The sequence below is a fragment of the Dromiciops gliroides genome, chromosome 3 (genome assembly GCF_019393635.1).
Source record: "Dromiciops gliroides isolate mDroGli1 chromosome 3, mDroGli1.pri, whole genome shotgun sequence".
Classification (NCBI taxonomy): Eukaryota; Metazoa; Chordata; class Mammalia; order Microbiotheria; family Microbiotheriidae; genus Dromiciops; species Dromiciops gliroides.
This window is the reverse complement of record NC_057863.1, coordinates 656,347,466-656,364,667: the sequence shown is the minus strand read 5'-3', so window position 1 is coordinate 656,364,667 and position 17,202 is coordinate 656,347,466. Positions and strand designations below refer to the sequence as shown.

The window sequence follows — 17,202 nt, the reverse complement described above, 5'->3', positions numbered from 1 at the left end:
CTCAATCCTATCAATGTTGAATTGCACCCTTTTTAGCTATGTAAAAAAAAAAATAGGTGTGTAAGGTGGTGTCTTACACCTTACAGATATAAGGGGAGTATGATATAGTACTTAACCTGGAGTCCATGTACCTGTTTTAAAAAATATTTTGATAACTGCATTTAATCAGTTTCCTTGGTAATCCTATGGATTTTCTTTTATGCATTTAAAAAATATTATTCTGAAGAGAGGTCTGGAGGTCTACCAGATTGACAAAGGTATCCAAGAATGGGTGTGTTGGATCTAGAACAAACCAGCTGAAGAGCCAATTGTTAAATTTTCAGTGTGACTATTGATTAAAGAAATGCAAACTAAAACCACTCTGAGGTATCACCTCACACTTAAGAGATATTGGCTAATATAACAGAAAAGAAATATGAAAAATATCATATGGGACGTGCAAAAATGGAACAGTAGTGCACTGTTGGTGAAGCTGTGAACTGATCCAACCATTCTGGGGAAAAATTTTCAACTATGACCAAAGGGCTATCAAATTGTGTATACCCTTTGATCCAGCAATACCACTACTGGATCTGTATCCCAAGAGATTAAAAAAAAGGAAAGGTCCTATATGTACAAAAATACTTACAGCAGTTCTTTTTGTGGTGGCAAAGAACTGGAAATAGAAGGTATGTCCATTGATTGGGGAATAACTGAATATTGTTGTTGCATATAACTGTCATGGAATACTGTTGTGCTATAAAAAATAATGAGCAGGATATTATCAGAAAACATGGAAAGACATGAACTGATGCACAGTGAAGTGAGCAGAGCCAGGACATCAATATCAAATACACACACACACACACACACACACACACTATCAAAGATCAACTGTGAGTGACTTAGCTATTCTCGGAAATATGATTGTAAACTATTTTGAAGGCTTTATGATGAAAAATGTGGTTCACCGCCAGAGAAAGAACTGATGGGAGTATGAATGCAAATTGAAGCATACTTTAAATTTTTTATTATTTTGGGGGGGTCTGGGGGGTTTTCTTTTACAACATGGCTAATGTGGAATGTTTTGCATGACTACACATGTATAATATATATCAAATTGCTCACCTTCTCAATGAGGGGGGAGGGGACGAAGGGAGAAAATTTAGAATTCAAAAAAACCCCAATGTTAAAATTTTTTTGTTTACATGTAATTGAAAAAAATGGAATAAAAATTTCAGTGTGAGCATTTATACCTCAGAATCACTACAAATAAAGAGTTGGTTTATTTCACTGATTGTCTAGATTTAATAAAACAGAAAATGTTAATAATGCACATTAAACTTCAATCTGTCTTATAAGTTTTCTTTTTTGGAGAGATGGTTGTTAAACACTCACCAGCATATCTCTGGGATCCACAACACAAAAAGGTTAAGAGCTTCTGGCATAGTAGATGGATAGCTGGCCTCAAAGTGAAGAGGATCTGAGTTCAAGTCCTACCTCTGACATATAGTGGTTATGTGACTCTAAGTCATTTAACTACCAGGTACCCCAGGAAACTCCAAGAGACTCTGATTTGGACAGAAGGTTCTGATCTGTATTGCAAGAGGAAGCTGCTTATGGGGAAATCCCTTTGTTGTTGATCACTCATTCAGTTTTATCTGACTCTTTGTGACCCCATCCCTACACCAATGAATCAGAGGTCTGGTTGTTTATTGTGCCTGCTTGGAGCTACTGGTGTTTATAAAGGGCTTCTACTCTCATATTTTTGTATGTGCCTTTGAATTCTGGGGAAATGGAACATAAGAGGAATGAGGGAGAGACCTTCCCTTCCACGATAGCTATGGAGGGCATGGAACACAAATGTGGAGATGATGTGAATTGTAGGGGTTGATTGTAGATGACAGTGCCAGGAGAAAATTCCCAAAGGTGGAGCTGCTCAAAAATAAGATGATGACATGGTTATAGATCTAAAGGACCATTTGGGGACCAGTGGGGACTGCCATTATAGACCATTCAGAATGTCATATTAAGAAGTCTGTTCATATTGAGGGTTGAACCTGTTACTACTTAGAAACTTGACAAGGGGATGGAATGTTGTCTGTTACCTGATCTTTCTTCCTTTCTTTCTTTTTTTTTTTTTTTGGTGAGGCAATTGGGGTTAAGTGACTTGCCCAGGGTCACACAGCTAGTAAGTGTTAAGTTTCTGAGGCCGGATTTGAACTCAGGTCCTCCTGAATCCAGGGCCGGTGCTCTATCCACTGCGCCACCTAGCTGCCCCGTTACCTGATCTTTCAACCAGGATCAAGATGGTATGAAATGACTTTTGGTTTTAGAATATCACCTCCTCAGTTATAGTCACTCTCTGATCATGAACAGTAACTTTCCCCTTAATAGCCATCTTCCTTCCCACTATTTCGGCATTCCTGTAATCAGGCAGGCTCTGTAACCCTCGGTGAGGCTTGATCAGTGGTCTTTTATACAACCATGAAAAAGCTTCAGATCTGTCTGACTTTTCTGATGGTGAGGAGAAGGCACCAGACTAAAGCCTTTCCAAATGTGTCACTTCCATGAGGTTCCACTCAAGCAGGATTTCTCCAGGAACAAGAAGATGAAAGCACTGGTTTTTTGGCCACATTTGTCACATTTATAGGCTTTCCTTCACCTAAAAATTGCACATATTAGCTGAAGAAAGTGGGATCTTTGAGAACAGCGATTGCTTAATTTTTGTCTTCCTATGCCCAGTAGTTAGCACAATGGCTTATATAAATAGAGCATTTAATGTCTATGGAATATTTTTTCCATTCCACCCATTCCACAGATGGAGAACTGGACCCAGAGTCAAGAGGACATGGGTTCAAATTCAGTGTCAGATACTTCCTAGCTGTGTGCCCTGGGGAAATCACTAATTTCTCCTAGTCTCCTCTTCTTCATCTAAAAAAAGTGGGGATGATAATAGCACCGACCTCCTAGGTTTGTTGTGAGGATCAAATGATACGATATTTGTAAAGCACTTTGACACATCCATAAAGTGCTACATAGATGTTAGTTAATATTATTATTTATAAGGCTTCTTCTCCAGAAGGAATTTTCTTATGTCTAATAAATCCTGAGCCTTTGGTGCAGGCCTTCCCACGTTAATTCTATTCATAAGGTTTCTCTGTAGGATGAATTCTCTGACATTGAGTAAGGGATGAGCTCTGGCAGAAGGCCTTCCCACATTCACTACATTTACAAGGCTTCATTCCATTCTGAACAGATAGATAGGGGCTCTGCTGCATCCAAAGACCTGCCCATGCTTACCACATTTATAAAGTTTTTATGTGGTCTGAATGATCCCAAGAACTATAAGAAATGAGCTCCAGATAAAGGTCTTCCCATATTCATTACATGTATAAAAATGTCTCTCCGGGATGCATTTTCTGATGATTGATAGTTTCTGTGTCCTGACTGAAGACCTTTCCAAATTCATTGCATTCATAGGCTTTCTCGCCAGTGTGAATTCTCTGATGGTAAAGAAGAGGGGAGTGTTGGATGAGGGCTTTACTATATCCACTCCACTCGTGTGACTTTTCTCTGTTATGAATTCTCTTATGTACAGTAAGGTGTCCACTCTGACTGAAAGCCTTCCAACATTCATTACATTTATAAGGCTTCTCTCCAGTGTGGATTCTCCGGTGGCAAATAAGGGCTGTGTGTTGGATGAAGGCTTTACCGCACTCATTACATTCATGAGGTTTTTCTCTGCTATGAATTCGTTTATGTAAAACAAGGGATGAGTTCTGGGTGAAGGCTTTCCCACATTCGTCACATTTATAAGGCTTCTCTCCAGTATGAATTATTTGGTGCCTAATAAGTTCTGAATTCCAGCTAAAAGTCTTCCCGCAATGATTACACTCATAAGGTTTCTCTCTAGTATGAGTACTGTGATGTACAGTAAGAGATGAACTACGGGTGAAGGCCTTGCCACATTCGTCACATTTATAAGGTTTCTCTCCAGTGTGAATCCTCTGATGTAAAGTAAGAGATGAACTCTGGGTGAAAGCCTTCCCACATTCACTGCATATATAAGGCTTCTCTCCAGTGTGAATTATTTGATGTCTGATAAGTTCTGAGTTCCAGACAAAGGCTTTCCCACACTCACTACATTCATAAGGTTTCTCTCCAGTATGGATTTTTTGATGTCTAATGAGTTCTGAGCTCTGGCTAAAGGCCTTCCCACATTCATTACATTCATAAGGCTTCTCTCTGGTATGAATTTTCTGATGGGCAAGAAGTGAGGAGTGATCCAGGGAAGCTTTCCCATATTCATTCCTTGCATAATGTTTGTTTCCATGATGAACTTTCTGATGATAAATGAGTTTTGCATTCTGCCCGAAGGTCTTCCCACATTGGCTATCTTCAGGATGAAGTTGGGAGTGTCCAGTAAGGTCTGTGCCCCAGCCGAAGGCTATCTCACATTGGTTATAGTCATAAACTTCCACTCCTGTATGTTTGCCATAATGCCGAGTATGATCCGGCTGATAATGAAAGTGTTGCTCATGTTCAGCATCCCTGGCATGTTCTTTCCTGGGAATCCCCTTAGTATGCTGAGTTAGGTCTGAATATGCTTGGAAGATCTGGCCATGTGTATCACCTGCATCATGACTGTCACCTGCAGGAATGCTCCCTTGGAGAGAAAGGCCTGACCCCCGACTGAAGCTCCTTCCAAATGTATTATATTGCTGGCCTCTTCCTCTACTTATGGTCTTCCTGGGGCTAACGGCTAATTTCTTGGAAGGACTCTCCTGGCTGCCTTGCTTCTTGCCTGACTTGACATCACAAGCCCAGGCTTCTCCCAACTCAAACGTCCAAGGCCTGTCGCTGAAGACATTCTTCCAGGATGATTCTTCTGGAGAAATTATTTTAGGCCTCGGCTCCCAATCTGAAGGAAAGAAAAACATAAATATATCTTCTTCCTGGTACTGCAAAAATGAAATTAATTTACATTTAGTCTCACCTCTTATTTCCTCAAAAGAGGAGAATAACCTTCATCCTTTTTTTTTTTTTCAGGGCAATGAGGGTTAAGTGACTTGCCCAGTGTCACACAGCTAGTAAGTGTGAAGTGTCTGAGTCCGGATTTGAACTCAGGTCCTTCTGAATCCAGGGCCAGTGCTCTATCCACTGCGCCACCTAGCTGTGACCTTCATCCTTGAAAGGGCAGAAAGATGCTAACAAAATCTCTCAATTACACTTTCCGAGGGATCTACATTACAAAGGCCATCCAAATACATGATAACCCTGAGTCCTTCCAGCTCCCCAGCTACCTGAGCAGGGCAGAGACTGTTATTGTGTTTTATAAGAGTAAATGGAAGCCAGAATTGTTAAAAAGATGACCAATGTCACACTGTGCCCAAGGGCCCTGCTAGGACACAAGGACTGAGATCTCATGTGACTGCTTACCTAATATGTTCCCTTCACTTTACAACCTACCGTGTTCCTGAACCTTCAGTACAGGGAGAAGCCGAAGGAGGTAACGGTGCAGATCATGTATGTGGAGCCAGCCCATCACAAATCCAAGAGGGCCACATAAATGCTCTGCTATGAATTCGTTTATGTAAAACAAGGTAATGCACAAGGTATCCTCAGGCAGCCCTAAGGTGACTACCACCTTTGGATCCTCAAAGAACTTGCAAATACAATAAATGAACTCTTATTAAGATTGGAGAAATCATGGAGAACAAGAAGGACACACAAAGAACAATGTGAGGGAGCTGCTCTGATTGGAAAAGAGGAAACCACAAATGGTCGAGCTAGACACAGGCAGTCGATTGAATTCCAAAATAGATTACCAAGCACATGGCCTGTGCACAACTGAAAAGTACATGTAAAAATCAGCTGTGTGGGGGCAGCTAGGTGGCGCAGTGGATAGAGCACTGGCCCTGGAGTCAGGAGGACCTGAGTTCAAATCCGGCCTCAGACACTTAATACTTACTAGCTGTGTGACCCTGGGCAAGTCACTTAACCCCAATTGCCTCACCAAAACAAAAATCAGCCGTGCCTCACTTCTTTGCTGAAGGGCCTTTCAGCCCTTTCCATTAGACTGGAGCAGCTTCTGCGTCTATCTGTCAAACTCTTTCATGACAGACAGTAGGGCAGAAGGCAGACATTTCCAACGCTGGCTCCCAGGCCTTGTTCTGAAGAGCTGTTGTCTGGACACGCCTCCTCCAAATGGCTCATTATCTAACCCTAGCGTGGAAGCTTTCCTGCATCTCAGCTCTTTCTCATTTTATGCCTTTTAGCCCAATGCGATTGCTTGTTGCCCCTTCCTTCCACTCCTGAAGAACTTGCCATAAGATGACACAGTCACAAAGAGGCGTGTTTTGCTATAGAACTTTACCTTTGAACTACGCCATAATGGGCCAGATGGCCGTGAAAATCTCCTCTCTGTCTTGTATCCCCTGGAAGGGAACAGTGCCATGGACCTAGTAACCAATGGAAAAGTAGGTAGGAATATGGCTTCTGGCCAAAAAGATTCCAAAAGAATTGCAAAGGAGAAGGACCTGGGCATTCCTGAGGACCACTCTTTCTCTAAGGATAAAGTCAAATATCAGAAAAATATATTCTCAGGAATGAGGCTGTAACTGAGGCACTGAGAGAGGACCAACAACATCATTCTTGGAGACCCAGAAAAGGAACAGACAATTAACTGCCATGAGAGCAAGTCTGTGAGGAATGTTAAGAGTTAACTGTCATCTTTGAAAGGTGTTAACTGCCATAGGGTGGAGAAGAGGGGAAAGAATTGTTAAACAATATTGTATTAAAGAACAACATTCTTTCATTCCTGATGAGAAGACAGAGTTAAATCTTATTCTGTGGAAAAAGCAGTGAGCTGACATTTCTGAGAGGAACTGAGTCAGAAGTTCTGACTGGTTACTCATGGGTTCCAATGTTTGAGGAGTTGGCAGCTGACAACAAGTGACAGGAAAATGACTTTTTCCTTCACCCACTTTCCTACAACACAGGGGTGACTTTGGCCATGATTATCACCAACCCTGAAAACATCTGAAATCGACAATTAAAACATATTCTCTTATGATTCTTTCTTATTGGCAAGTGTTAATAAATTACAAAGCCAGTAACAGTGATGTGTGTTAAACCTATCACATGGGGATTTGAGAGTGAAAGAGGAGAAATAACTTAAGAGGGAAGAGTTTTCCCCAGTTCTTCTGAGTATGGCTCAAGTTAATTTGCTGATTAACCAATTAGTTAAAGAGACTTTACATTTTAATAATTTTAATGGCATTATCAGAATATATACTTCAATTGCCTTTGAACCTGGTGAGAGAAAGAATAAGGTAATGAGTTAGTATCAGAGCTGGGGCCATCTGTCCTCCAGAGTATGTGAGAGGCATTCGATGACACTCCCACACCTCCCAGTAAGAATTGCTACCTTTAGAGTCTTGTCTATGGGATCACCACATGTTGAGTATATAGATGCTTGCTACAGAGATTAAAAAAAAAAAACTAGGAAAGACCTCATGCTGGACAACATCAGTTCTTCCCAACTAGACTTCCTGATGGGAAGGTACTTTGAGGAGAGTTTCCTGTCCAACACTTTCAGAAGATGATCACTCAAGCTAATGGCCCCAGGGGGCTGATTTTACTCACTCACCTGTAATGGACACTCCTGGGCCTTCTCTCTCCAGCATCCATGGGGCTTCCCCCTGCTCCAACTGGGAGATCACATCTGCTTTGCAAACTGGAAGCCCTGCTCATGGTAAATAGGGAACTGCTGAGAAGAGAGGGAACCTCAGAATTCCATCCTTTTCAGGGAAGGCAGCCTATGCTAGGAAGTATCAGAGTATTGTCTATACAATGGTCGATGGACAGTTGGTATGGTTTTCCCAGGAAGCTTTGGAATGGAAGGGGGTAGAGAAATGGGGAGGTGTGGACCACTGAGCTAATTTAGAATCAGAAAGAAAATCAGGCCATTTGTCTATCTCCTTCACGAGGAACATGTGAACATGTCCCATCTTCTGGTATGTGCACTGGGACTTAAGGGAAATGGGTTAGATTATAAGATCCCAACACTGAGAGCTCGATGGGCCTCAGGGGCCACTTTCCTCATCCCAAATATTGGGAAACTGAGGCCCAGGGAGAGAAAGTGACCTGATCAAGGCCACACAGGTGGTCAATGTCAGAGGCAAGATCAGACATATGGATTGATCTGTCCAAAAATGAAATGCATGGGGCTGCCACAGGAGTCAGCAGCTTGGCCACTAGGCAGCACAGCGGATAGAGTGTTATCCACTTAGAGGCAAGAAGTTCAAATCCTGATTTAAACTCTTAATAGTTGTGTGAACCTGGTTAGGTCATTTAACCTCTGTTTGCTTCAGGTTCCTCATCTCTAAAATGGGAACAACAAGAGCACCTGTCTCACAGAGTTATTGTGTTATAAAATGAGACAATACATAAAGTGCTTTGGAAACGCTATGGTGTTTTGTAAACATTTTCATCACCACCACCAACAATGGGCTCCCTTTCATTGGGGGACTTCAAGCCAAAGCAGGTGACCACTTGTCAGGCCCAGGCAGGGGTTACCTAGATGGCCTCTGAGAGGCCAGTTCTGACTCTGACGTTCCGTGATCCTAATTCAGTCCTTTATCCAAAATGACACAGAACATGCATGTGGCAGACTCCACAATAACTCAAGGCAGATTTTAGTTTCCAATTACGCACTGCAAATAAACGTCAGAGGAGAATGGGGAGCACAAGGGAGGAACCCCGCCTTCCAGCCCCAAAAGGATCAGGAATCTCTGGTCTCTAATAATTGCCAAGCATTTAAAATCTTGTACAATTTGTAGGAAGGGAGGGGACAAAGAACTCTGCCCAGGGGCTGATGCAGGGTCTCCAAGGCTGGGCTGGGGAAGAGGGGGCTCGTCATCCTTACCCAGGAACACCAGGTTCCTATAGTTCTCCAGCATCACTTCCTTGTACAGCTTCTTCTGAGAGGTGTCCAGGAATCCCCATTCCTCCTGGCTGAAGGCCACAGCCACATCTTTGAATGACACAGGTTCCTGCAACTCCCAAGACCATGAGAGATGGAAAGGACTTTAGAGATCATCTGGTTCAACTCCTTTTTCTGAGACACTGAAAGTCCAGTGGTTTGCTCAAAGGCCACACTACAACTAAGAGGATCCCAGCCCCAGCCCTTTTCACTGCTCCATGCTTCCTCCTGTCTTCAGCTTCGAATACTGTCGCCTTATGGGAGACCCAAGTAAGCCCTATACCTCACTCAATCACCAAATCACCCAACTGGTGACACCCGGGAATCCTGTGTTTTATCATAACATCCACCACAGTCACACCTGAGAAGCGATCGCTCCAAAGATTGATTTCTAGGTAGCAAATATTCTCCATTCCTAACTGGTGCTATTTCTACCAAATTCAAATCAATTTCTACAGAATCAAGAGTCCCCACTGAATTCAAATCTTGCCCCAGACCCTTGCTACCTGTGTGACCTTGGGTACATCACTTTATTTTCATCTGCCTTAGTTTTCTTACCTGTAAAAATGGGGGCGATGATAGCCCCTAATACTCACAATGAGATCAAATGAGATAATATTTGTGAAGTGTTTTACAAACCTTCAAGTGCCTTCTAAATGCTAGCTGTAGTTATTACTAACCCCATGACTTCACACAAATTAATTCAAACCATCTGACTGTGGGTGGGATAGAGCATCATAGTGTTCTTGTGTTTGTCACACTAAGACTTTGCATTTTTCCCTGTTCCTTTCCTGCTCATTAGATTTAACCCAAGGTTCCAGGCTGGGCATCCCAAAGATACCAGGGAATCCATAAGTTCTTTGCATCATGCACACATTTGAGGACTGTGTCATCTGCACCTTGATCCAAGGCACTGATTATAAGAAGGTCGCAGCATGGATCCCTGAGGCAGTCCAATAGGACCTCCTTTACAATCTGACACACAACTACCAAGGGCTGTCATTATCTAAGCCTACATCTTTTCATTTTTTCTTCATGAACAACATGAAGACCAAATGACTCATTAAAAAAGGCAGCTAAGGGGCAGCTAGATGGCACAGTGGTTAAAGCACCGGCCCTGGATTCAGGAGTACCTGAGTTCAAATCCAGCCTCAGACACTTGACACTTACTAGCTGTGTGACCCTGGGCAAGTCACTTAACCCCCATTGCCTAAAAAAAAAAAAAAAAAAGGGCAGCTAAGTCCTACCTAGTATGCTTACTGATCTACCATTCTGGTAATTAGCCCCCCCCCCCCAAAATAAGGATTATCGAGCATGACCCATTCCAGATGACTCCATATTGGCTCTTTGGGATAATGGCTGCCTATCTAGATGTTTTAAAGGAATTCTGCCTATGGTGTCTATGAATTACGCAATAATACAATGAGATGGATTCAAAACTGGCTGGCCAAACTCAGAGAATAGCTGTTAATGGTTTGTTGTCAACAAGGCAGAGATCTGTGCTTGGTCCTGTGTGCTTTAACTTATTTTAGTGGCTTGAATAAAGGCACTAAAGATGGCAGGCCCATAACATTTGCAAAGGACAGAAAACTGGGAGGCATAGCTAACGCAGTGGATGCCAGACTCAGGATGCAAGGGGAGCCTGAAAGATGAGAGAACGAGATGAGATTTAATAGGAAAAACTGTAAACTCATATACTTGAGTATAAAAAAAATCAACTTCATGAGTGCAATGTGGGGAAGGCAGCGATAGAGAGTGGTTATTCTGAAAAAAAGATCGTGGGGTATTGGTAGATTCTAAGTTCTTTGGGTAAGCAGTGTAAGAATTTTTCCTTGTACCACATGGACAGGGATGAAGCTTCAGGACTGGGATGCAGATAAGACCACTGCACTCTGCCCTGATCAGGCCTCATTTGTGTTCTGCTCTGGGGGCCACAGTTTAAGAAGGAAAACCCTAAGTTGGAGAATTTCCAGAAAAGAGCAAGCATGGGGGTCAAGGGTCTGGAGTCCGTGACAAAGGAGGATCAACTGAAGGTCCTGGTCTTATTTAGCTTGGGAAATAAGAGGACTGAGGTTGGGGGGAGGAGGGATATGATATTTGTATTCAAGAATCTGTTTGAAAGACTGTCACGTGCAGGAAGCATCAGACTTGTTCTCTTTGGCTGCAGAAGGTAGAACCAGGGGTGATGGGGACATTTTACCAAGAGACCAATTCAAATGTAAGAAAATGTTCAAAACAATGAGAATTGTCCAAAAGGGGAATGTGATGTGATGGGTTCTCCCTCCAGGAAGGTCGAAAGCAGAAGCCACATGGATGATCACTTGCCAGGTGTGTTGCACTGGGGATCCCCCTTGGGTAAGAGTTGAACTAGCTGGCCAGTGGAATCCCTTCCAACTTCTCAAATTCTGTGAAATCAGGAGATTTTGGCAAAATATTTGGCAGCAGTTCTCAGGTTATTTGGGGGGGGATAAGCAGGTCAGCTGTGGGTTAGGGGATGCCACATTTAGGTGGGTTCAGAGGGGACTAAAGGACTTTGCTAGAAGAGTAGTCACCATTAGCTCCATATTGCTTTGGAAGGCTTTCAGTGAGAGTGGCCCAGGGTGGGTGTTTGGTCCTGGGCTGTTCAACTTGTACTTGGGAAATCTGTGATCCGGTGGATTTTATTTTTGTAATATAAACTCTGCCCTCACAGAGCTTACATCCTAATAGTGAAAGACAATATGTGTCTGGATCAGGAAAGATGGTGACTCGAGTCATAGGACAATTGAATGATGGTGGAGGTATCTTTTTCAGAAGGGGTTGTATTAACTGGTCACTTTTCCAGAGCTAGAGTTGGAAGGGGATAGAAGGAAGGGAAGGACATGTGAACATTGGCATGGCGGGAAGACGGTCAGGGAGTAGCATGGCAGCTCTGCGTCAGGACTAGAGATGGGCAGCGCTCACCCGTTAGAAGCCTGGAGTCTCAGTGAAGAAGGAGCTATGCTGAGGTGAGCAGGGAGGCAGGAGAGCAAGACTTTAGTGGAATGAGAAGGGTCCCTGACAAACAAACCAATATTCTTTCATGTATCGGCTCATGTCATCACCTACAAAAAGGATTTTCCTGATGGCCTTTAGTTCTTGGTGCCCACTCCCGAAATGATGATGTCAATTGTCTGAGGCCAGATTTGAACTCAGGACCTCCTGAATCCAGGGCCGGTGCTCTATCCACTGCGCCACCTAGCTGCCCCATATCTTGTTGGTGCATGGTTGTTTGTATACCATCTCCCTCATTTATCTGGGAGTCCTTGAGGGCAGGGGCTGTATTTTTGCCTTTCTTTGCACTCCAGTGCTTAGCACAGTGCTGAGTGCATAGTAGGCTCTTTACAAATGCTTGTTAAAAGCTAGGATAACTCTTTGTGGGGGGCAGGGGGAGGGGGAGGCAACTGAGTTGTAGCAGGGGAGACTGGGAGTGAGGGGTGAGCCAGAGAAAGCTGGAGGCTGATGGGCATGTTGTATTGGGTGAAGCCAGCCTGCCAGGGAGCCAGGACTCTACTTTCCCCCGCACTATAGCAGGAGCCCAGGCCAAAGCCAAGAGATCACATTCCCCTTCAGAGGAAGCTGGGGCCAGGGGAGGCCCCTGGGCCTAGAGCAGGAGGAGCCAGCACATGGAGCTGGGTTGTCCCACAGACAGGTAACACAGGGCTTCTATACAGTGGGCTCAGACAGGTGCAATGCCCAGGGAGCAGGGGCAATGGGAGTTGTTCCTTCAGGACCTGGGGGGAGGAGAGCTGGTTACTGGGAGAACTCTAGCACCACCCGGGGCCAGGCACAGCCCCTGGGCCCTGGCAGCTGCCCTTCAGCCTTCAGGCTAAGAGAGGTTTTCCACAGCTCAGTTTTCCTTATGGTTCTCTCTGTTTATTTGGGAGGTAATGCATGCTCTCTCTCCTTGGTGCTGGGGGGTTCCTCACCACCCCAGCTTCCACTGAAAGGAGGCATTCTTCAAGGCTGGGGTTTTAACCTTTGTTGTATCAAGAATTCCTTCTCAGAATCATGTTTTTAACTGCATAAAATGAAAAATGTAGGATTACAAAGGAGACTGATTCTGTTGAAATCCAGTTATTCCAATATTTAAAAACAACGACAACAATGTTTTTGGGTAGCTAAGTAGCACAGTGAGTAGAGTGCCAGGCCTGCAGTCAGGAAGACCTGAGTTTGAATCTGGCCTCAGACACTTGCTAGCTGTGTGACCCTGGGCATGTCATTTAATCCTGTTTGCCTCAGTTTCCAGATCTGTAAAATGACTTGTAAAAGGAAATGGCAGGGCAGCTAGGTGGCGCAGTGGATAGAGCACCGGCCCTGGAGTCAGGAGGACCTGAGTTCGAATCTGGCCTCAGACACTTACTAGCTGTGTGACCCTAGGCAAGTCACTTAACCCCAATTGCCTTGCCAAAAAAAAAAAAGAAAAGGAAATGGCAAACCACTCCAGTATCTTTGCCAAGAAAGCCCCAAATGGGGTCATGAAGAGTCAGATATGACTATAATGACTGAACAATAACAAAGCATCTCTCCTTTAAAGGGAACCCCCCCAAAAAAAAACCCCAACAGCTTTCCTTCTCCTAATCTCTCAATGAAACAAACACACCAGCTTGTGCTGGTGGCCTCCAGTTTTGTCAAGCAATGGAGATCGTCCCCACAGTGGTGGCCAAAGAGGCCCCCAATGGCATTGCTATGTTGGGGTCGAGGTACAGTGTGTCCACAGCCCAGAAGCTCTACCAAAGTTCAGGCACAAATAGTCTGTGAGATCATCAGAGATGCCTCTAAATTTGTACACCTCACCTTTCCTTTGAGCTCCCCCTGTGGTGGAAGGGAATCAGAAAGTCAGTCATCCATCGAACAGTTCAATGGGGAAAATGGCAGTCTCACTCAGCCCTGCTCCTCCATGCAGTTAGCCTAAAAGGATCTGAGTACCCGGCCTCTCTCCTGGTTTCCCCCGCTACTGCTAAGCTCAATGTGAGGTATTTGGAAACTCTGGGGAAAAAACATCTGCTAGGCTCCCATAGTCGGTTCCTGCATCGTAAGTCTCCATGCTATCTGAAAAGGAAGTCAGCTTAGGGTGCAAACATTAGCTGGCCCAAGGTCCCTTCCAAGAATGGGATCTTCAAGGCCCCCTAACTTCATGGGTGTGGATACATGCTTGTCGAATGAACTCACCTGAGCCATAACTCGGCAGATGCCAGTGGCCACTCCCTCCTGCTCCATGCTTTCTTCTTAGGCAAGGCCTGAATGTTCCTAGGCTGTGCTGGGGGGAGAGAAAGAACCATTAGGGAGCACAGCTAACCTCCCAGATGGGGCTTCAGTCATCTTGTCCAGAGCCCTGGGAGGCCAGGCCTGGCACGATTATCTTCATCTTTCTGTGTTTGCCAGCTGAGCCCTGGTGGCAGGGACTGTCTCAGAGTCCCAACTGGTCCTCATGGGAACCTCCCTTGACATCCCAATGACATCCCAACCTCTCTGAGCCTTCTCTTCTCCAGTTGCAGGGCCATAGACCTTCTCTCTGATGCTGGGGGCAGGGCCCCCCTCGGGACTTCACTTTACAGGTTGCTGAGCAGAGGTTCAAAGGCAATGCTAGTCTCCCCAATACTTCCTTAGACATCAAAATTGGGAGGGGTGGGGGCAGCTAGGTGGCGCAGTGGATAAAGCACCGGCCCTGGATTCAGGAGGACCTGAGTTCAAAACCGGCCTCAGACACTTGACACTAGCTGGGTGACCCTGGGCAAGTCACTTAACCCCCATTGCCCTGCAAAAACAAAAACAAAAAACAAAAACAAAATTGGGAGGGGTGTCTGTGATACCCTAACCATATAAGGGAAGCAGAAGGGATCAGGCTGGGAAACTAAAATCCTGAAAATAAATACCTTTGACCATCCACTACCTGTTGCTGATTTCCCCTAGACTTCTCCTGGGAGATCCTGGGGCTGGGAGGGGGCCTGGCTGTCTTCAGGCTGGTTCTGACTCTTGTCTATCCACTGCTGCCCATGCTCCAGGCCACAGCCTACCAGAAGAGAGGACCTCAGGAGAGGGGCCAGCAGGAGGGGGGGCCCTGGTGAAGAGACCAGACCCAGCCTGCTGGGGAGGGGGCAGGAAAGGGGCTGGGAGGAGTTCAGGATAAGGACATGAGAAGCTGGGATCTAGCCAAAGAAGTGGGTAAGGGAAGAAAATTGGGGTTACAGGGAGGAGGAAGGGCTGGGAGAGCAGGGAGTGTGGGGTTCTTGATTCCAGATGGGGGACTCGGTTTACCTAGAATTCAATGGGACACAGAGGAGTGGGAGGCCTGGGTCCCTAAAGGAGGATAAGGGGCAAGCAACACCTGGGCCCCAGGTGGGGAGCAGGTGACATCTGGGTTGTGAGTGGAGTGAGGAGTAGGAGATGCCTGGGTCCAAATCAGGAGGCAGGTGATGCCTGGGTCCTTGGGAGTGATGGGGTACAGGGGTACCTGGGGTGGGGGTGCAGGGACGTCTGGGTGAGGGGAATAAGAAGGACAAGGGATGCCTAGGTCCCTGTGGGGGTACATGAAACTGGGGTGCTAGTGATGGGGAACAAGGGATACCTGGGTCCGTGGGGTGGTAGAGATGCTTGGGGCGGGATAAGGGACTAGGGGATGCCTGGGTTCCTGGGGCGGACAGGGATGAGGGGACGCCTGAGTCTCGGGGTGTGTGAAGGGGGACGGGATGCCTGGGTTCCTGGGGGGGGCACAGGGGTTGAGGGACGCCCGGGTCCGAAGGAGGCGGATCAGCGCAGGACTCACCTGGCAGCTACCAAGAGATGGATAAGAAAGAGGAAATGGAAGAAAAGTCCATAGCCGGGAATTCTGGGAAATGTAGTCCGAGGAGCAGAGAAGGATTTTGCGCATGCCTAGGTGCAACCCTCCCCCGCACCAGGAGGGGGATATCGACAGGCCTCTGGCTCAATGTTGTGGGGCTACTTCTGGGTTCAAATAAAGAGCCCTACCAAGGATCAGGGAGGCAACTAGTCTAAAAGAAGATCTGGTGGTCGCAGTGGCACCTCTACATTCTCCCCATCGGACCTCATCTGGAGAACTGTCCTGGGTTCTGGGTGTAAGGACAACTGGGTACAGGAGCAGCTCAACACAGTGGAAAGAGCACAGTCTGAGTCGAGGACCTGGGTCCAAATCCCCCTTCCCCCCTTCCCCACCCCCAAGTCTTTCTACCTGTGTGATTTTGGGTCATTCTCTGGTCCTCGGTTTCCTTATCTGTAAAATGAGGACCTTGAACTAGGTAGCTTGCCCTTCTGCTCCAGTCCTGTGAGCAGTGGAGGGTGGCCAGGGTGGTGAGCACCTCTGGTCCCTGGCATATAGGGCTGGGGGCATGAAGCCTGGAGAAATGATGGGGGCTCCCTGCCTCGTGGCTCTCCCTGCTCCAGCCCACCCTGTGCTCAGCAATCAAAGGTCTCACCATGTCACCCCCACTTAAACTCCAGTGCCTCCCTCTTACCTCTAGGACCAAATGTAAATCAAATGAAATAATGTTGTAAGGTGCTCAGCACGGTGCCTGACACAGAGGAGGCCCCATATAAATGCTGATTCCGCTCCTCCTGCTCTTGGCATTCCTGGCAAAAGGCTCTCCAGTGATCCTGTGCTCAGACTCCTGCTGAAGGCTCTCCCTTTGGACCTCCCCTTCCGGGCTTCTCCCTAAGATCCCACCTTCTTCCAGAAGGGGCTTCATGCTCACACCCCTCCTCCGGGATTGCCTTCAGGCCACCCTGTGTGCATCTGGGAGGTACCCAGGCATTCTCCCCTCCCTGAAGGCAGAACCTGTCTTTTTTCCTTTTCTGCATCTCAGTGCTCCATTTGGTGCCTGACATACAGTAAATGCCTCATAAATGCTTGGTGACTATGTCAGGTCACCATAGCTGTCTTCAAGAGGCTGAGGAGTGGCCAGAGGGAAGAGAGATGAGATCTCCGGCACCAGGAGGCAAAACCAGGAACAGTGTGGGGGAGGGGGGGTTGCAGAGGCCCATTTAAGCATGGTGTCAGGAAAGGAATAAACATTTATTAAGCCCTTCAGGCACTATGCTAAGCACTTAGATCAGCAATTATTACCCCCACTTTACAGTTGAGGAAACTGAAGCAAACAGGGTAAGTGACTTGCCCAGGGTCCTACAACTAGTCTCTAAGGTCATATTTGAACTCAGGTCTTCTTGACTCCAATCTAAATTCTTTATCTACTGTGTTGTTC

The 17,202-nt window shown here is 45.9% G+C and overlaps 1 protein-coding gene across 6 annotated transcripts; it reads right to left on the bottom strand.

Moving 5' to 3' along the window:
• Positions 1–1,150: 1,150 nt before the first annotated feature.
• Positions 1,151–15,825, bottom strand: LOC122750834 (zinc finger protein OZF-like). 6 transcript variants are annotated; one of them, XM_043997659.1, is made up of 6 exons: positions 15,753–15,788; positions 14,863–14,999; positions 14,159–14,246; positions 8,912–9,038; positions 7,634–7,729; positions 1,151–4,903 (listed from the first exon to the last, which is right to left on the bottom strand). In XM_043997659.1, the coding sequence occupies exons 3-6, from the start codon at positions 14,204–14,206 to the stop codon at positions 3,366–3,368; spliced, it is 1,809 nt and encodes a 602-aa protein (XP_043853594.1). In that variant the 5' UTR covers positions 14,207–14,246; positions 14,863–14,999; positions 15,753–15,788; the 3' UTR covers positions 1,151–3,365. The 6 variants fall into 6 exon arrangements, with proteins under 6 accessions (XP_043853594.1, XP_043853595.1, XP_043853593.1 ...); XM_043997660.1 differs by having other exon boundaries at positions 14,880–14,999; XM_043997658.1 differs by lacking the exon at positions 14,863–14,999 and having other exon boundaries at positions 8,912–9,044; positions 15,753–15,825.
• Between the last annotated feature and the right edge of the window lie 1,377 nt (positions 15,826–17,202).

What these genes read in the sequence shown, in the direction of transcription:
- LOC122750834 (XM_043997658.1), bottom strand. Translation starts at nt 14,206, where the DNA reads ATGGAGCAGGAGGGAGTGGCCACTGGCATCTGCCGAGTTATGGCTCAG. An exon ending in TCTGCCGAGTTATGGCTCAG is followed by an intron (nt 9,045 to 14,158) that starts GTGAGTTCATTC and finishes TGGTCTTGGGAG; the next exon opens with TTGCAGGAACCTGTGTCATT. An exon ending in TAGGAACCTGGTGTTCCTGG is followed by an intron (nt 7,730 to 8,911) that starts GTAAGGATGACG and finishes TACCATGAGCAG; the next exon opens with GGCTTCCAGTTTGCAAAGCA.